At 56.3% G+C, this 4,493-nt stretch overlaps 1 protein-coding gene across 1 annotated transcript; it reads right to left on the reverse strand.

The window, feature by feature from the left end:
- Positions 1-2,601: 2,601 nt before the first annotated feature.
- HRCT1 (histidine rich carboxyl terminus 1) lies at positions 2,602-3,515 on the reverse strand. The gene has a single exon (XM_081151792.1). The coding sequence runs from the start codon at positions 3,423-3,425 to the stop codon at positions 3,096-3,098; it is 330 nt and encodes a 109-aa protein (XP_081007918.1). The 5' UTR covers positions 3,426-3,515; the 3' UTR covers positions 2,602-3,095.
- Between the last annotated feature and the right edge of the window lie 978 nt (positions 3,516-4,493).

Raw genomic sequence — 4,493 nt, forward strand, 5'->3', positions numbered from 1 at the left:
CTGCCAGAGGCTGGAGGCCACACTTGGGAAAGGCAGGCTGTCCAAAGCAGACATGGGGCTCTGCAGAGAGATGAGGGGGAGGGGAGGGCCGGGCAGGGGGCTACCACCTCCACCTGTTAAGTGCTTCCTGCCTTTCAGACCCCACCACCACTCCAACACTGGGGAGATAGAGCACAAGCGCCCTCAGAGGGCTCAGTGAGACAGGCCAGTAAGCCAGGACAAGTGGAATAGGGAAACTGAGACATATAGCTGAACAAACTAGCAGAGCAATTTATAGCAGATACAGAAGGTCACCTCCCTAGAAATAACATCTAGGCCTCAGTTGTATTTTGGCTCCAGACCCAGAAAAGCAATAAAACCAGGTGGGTGACATCAGGACCAAGTGCGATGACTGACAAACCCCTGCCCTGACACCGACCAATCAGTGAAGGCCATGGTCCTGGAGGAGCACACCTAGAAAACTGATGAATATTTTGCTGAAACGCTCCCCTGAGACCTCCCCTAAGATTCCTGCCTGGCCTGCACCTGCAAGAATGAGATAAAGCCTCAAGACAAAGGACCCAGTGTGTGCTCTCCCTCTGGGAAGCAGCATTTTCTTTCCCCTTACTCTTCCCCCACTTTTCCCCACAGGCAGCATCTACTAAACTCTGAGGACCACACAAGACTTGCAACCTGGGGAGCAATGGGCAGCGGCAGCTTGTCGCAGGCTAGTCCCCTGAACCTGTTCCCAACGCCCACTTTTCTCTGACTTCCCAGAGAGCTAGGGCAGCCCAGCCTAGGCTCTCCTCTTGCTTCTTTTATGCTAAACCCTTTCTTGTTTTACGTCCCCAGCTTTAATAAATGTTCCCTCATAGTCGTCTGGACTCATGTGAAATTTTTCCTGCACGAAGTCAAGAACCTACACACTACTGGCTGGCCTTAGGCAGACCTGTCAAGGGTCAGGCCCCCTTTCCAGTAATACCAGGAGCCTAAACACCTAATCCCACAGGGCCCTATGCTCTACTTGGTGTCCCTCAGGCCCCATTCCAATCATATTTACTTTTCCAGAGAGTGTGAGTCTCCGAGAATCCTCTCTGAGGATCTGTTATGTGGGCTGGTTCTGTGCTGGTGGGCAGGAAGCCCTCAAAAAGTTCTCAGGGCCCTTGAATCCTGCCATAAATCTCTGGGGAGAGAGATAAAGTGTGGTCAGGCCTCCAAAAGAAATATAATAATAGTAATAATAATAACAATAATAAGTTGGAAACCCATAGAAGGGTTTCTTCGTGGACAAAGACACAGAGAGGGTAAGTGCAGAGTGTTTTCTGGGGTTGATGAGTGGAGCAGTGTGGATGGAACAAAAGATCGAGGGGGTGGGCGAGAACCAGACCAGAGGCCTTGAATGGCCAACCCAGAGGCAGAGACTTTCTCCCAAGGGCAATGAGGAGTTTCAGCAGATCCCACAGGCTGCAGCACAGAGTTGCTTCAGAAAGGGTCAGGGCCGGAGGTGGGCAGACTCGGAGGGGCTGTGACAGGGATCCAGGTTGGGGGATGAGCTAGGGTGGGTACTGGGGATGGGGAAGGGGAGGTGGATTGGAAGGACACTGCAGAGATAAAATCAACAACACATGGCAATTCATGGTCCACTTTCCCAACCCAGAAATCTAGTGTGACTCTCCATATGAAATGGCCTCCCTCTCCCCAGAACCCCCCCCCCCCCACAACCCAAGCACTCACAGAGAATCCACCGGGAAATAGAAAAGAAGCAGGACGTTCTGTTCCAGTGAGTCAGCAGGCCCCTGACTTTCTGGACTGTTCTCAAGCCCCTCCCCACCACCTCACCAGGCCCCCAGGCCTCTCCGCCCTCCACTTCCCACCCCAGCTCACAGGCACAGGCTGCAGGCCTCAGAACAAGATTTCCTTCCTCCCTGTGGAATTCTGCCAGCTATTCCTGGAGTATATGGGAACATGCTTCCCGGCTTTGGCAAAAAGGAGTCTCTGTTATCTGTCCCATTTTAGGGAAAAGGAAACTGAGACCAGGAAGAAGCAAGCACTCTCCAAGGCCACCCAGTACCACATCCCCCAGTTTAAAGAACCCACCCCTCTCTCCCAACCCCATTGCCACACACAGGCACCAGGAAGGCAGACTGGCTGGAGACTCAAGGTTTGGATAAGAAACCCTGACCCAGTTACCAAGGAAACATTGAATTCAACACAACCCACACAGTGGGACTTCGGCAGGTCCCAGAGCCCAGTCTGCCCTGAAGCTGGGCTGGAATGAGCACCGGAGGTAGAGCCCTGGGGCCAGCTTGGGTGGCCTCACCCCTCCTAGCTCTGAGCCCCTGGACTGTGTTGCAGAGCCCCACTGGTACACTAGACAGGGCTGCGCACAGCCCTAAATTCTCCCTCAGAACTCAGGGCCCATGCCCCTCTCACCTACTGTCCGCAGGGCACTGCAGAGCCCGCCCAGTTTCCCCCACAGCACAGACAGCCCTCAAGCCCCAGGCAGAAGCCACCGCCAGGCACTCACTTCCCATCAGAGAGGGAGGTCCCAGGGCAATGCGAACTCAGGCCTGACGGCTCCCACCCTCCCAGTGAGTTGCAATCAAGAGCCTCTTTACAAAGTTTCTTGGTGGTTTTTATTTTTATTTTGTATTAAGACACCAGTGAGTTAACTGTGCAGCCTCATACTGCCTTCTCCAAATGAAAGGGCATTGCTAGGGCCCCTCCCAGCTACCCCCTACTCCGCTACCCCAAGCCTGAGGATGTCAGAAGAGGAGCACTGCAGAGAGAGCACAGTACATCCTCCTCGCATCAGCGTGCATCAGCACACTTCCGGTGCCCACTGGGAGTTACAGTCACAAGGGGGCACCCATGCCCCAAAGATCACCCCTGCTCTCACCCCCCTCGCCATGCAGTATGCACAAGCAGGGCCACCCCAGGTGTTCCTCTGTCCTCTGCCTCTGTGGCTCACCGGGGCACCACATACAAATAAAGCCCGAGCAGGACCCAGGCACAGTCCCCGGTGTTCAGCACACAGAGGTGTCCTTCTGCGCGGGAACATGGGGTCCACTCATTCTAGAGACCGTAGGGCAGGCAGTGGCTGCAATCCACAGGCATCAGTGGTGGCCTCGGTGGGGGTGGAGGCGGGCCTGGTGCAGGCGGTGGTGGTGGAGGTGCTGGTGGTGCAGTCCTGCGTGGCGCGTGTGAGACACATGGCCAGGATGGTGGGGATGATGGAAGTGCCCCAGGCGGGCCCGGCCGGGGAAGAACCAAGGCTGGGCTCGCCGAACCCGTTTTCTCCTTACAGCCGGACGGTTCCTCTCCACATCGTGGTCCTGCTCTCCGCCATGCAGGCAGGTGACCAGCAGCAGCAGCAGCAGCAGAACGGCCACAGCAGTGCCTGCGATCAAGCCCACGAGAGTCGTGCTCCCCAGGAGGCCCAGCATCTGGGAGCTGGATGGGCCCCTCTGCTCAGTGGCTCCTGCTGCTTCCTCCCCTGCGGTGGCCTCTGCTCAGCCCTCACAGTCACTGGACTTTGTTGTCTCAGTTCCTGCAGGCTGGACAGCAGCCAGGGAATGTGGACACAGCCTCTTTGGGCTGGAGCTGCAGGCCAAGGGTGAGGCCAGACAACTGTTAACTCTGGGAAGGCCTGAGGGGAGGCTGGGTGGGGACAGCAGCTAAGGAAAGAGCCCTGAGTCTGGAGATAAGAGCTGTAGGCCACGCACACCCCTGCTGCCTGGCTGAGTGACCAGGCCAGCCCCACCCCCTCCCTGGGCCTCAGCTCCCTCCTCTTTTAGCGACAGTAAAGCACAGTGATTAAGAGCATGAGCTCTGGAACCACACGACTCATCAGCTCTGTGACTATGCACAGGTTACCTAACCTCTCTGTGCCTCAGTTCCTTCATCTGTAAAATGGCTAATAAGAGGATCTTCCCTCATAGGGTTTTCTGAGGATTCAGGAGTTAAGATTTATAAAGCACTTAAACCACTTACTGGCATGTTTGCCATCAATATGACTGCAGTGGAGTCTAAACTACGTGACTTGGGAGACGTTGTCACCTGAGAGTCTGTGGCCCCCTGTCCTGCAGGCCACAGAGTCCTCCAGGCCTGAGCCAGAGCTCCTGAAGCACGAGACAGTTCAGTCCCACGCTCCAGGAGCTGTGTGAGGCGCCGCAGGCAGACTTTCATCACTCGGGGGGTGAACAACTAACTGCCTCTGCATCCTCAGTCCTGCCGGCCGGAGCCAAGAGGTCTGGTGTTAGCCAGTGACTGCAGGAGGCAGGAAAGAGGCTGCCGAGCTCAGTGGGGCCAGGCCCAGCCCCAGCCTCCTGGGTTCCAGTTCAACAGCCTCGATGCGCCATAAGTGGCAGGCCCCTTGTCCCCGTCTCACCCTCCCTGCCCAGCAGCCTGGTCTTGCCATCCCTGCGGGTGGAGAATTTACAAAGGCAGGACCTGAGCAGTTGCAGACTCCCCCCCCCCCCCAATCCCCTCTGTTCATCCTAGATAAGCACGTG

The sequence above is a fragment of the Miniopterus schreibersii genome, assembly GCF_964146895.1.
Source record: "Miniopterus schreibersii genome assembly, chromosome: 11".
Lineage (NCBI taxonomy): Eukaryota > Metazoa > Chordata > Mammalia > Chiroptera > Miniopteridae > Miniopterus > Miniopterus schreibersii.

Excerpts from the sequence above, each read along its gene's own strand:
- HRCT1 (XM_081151792.1), bottom strand. The coding sequence starts at position 3,425 with ATGCTGGGCCTCCTGGGGAGCACGACTCTCGTGGGCTTGATCGCAGGC.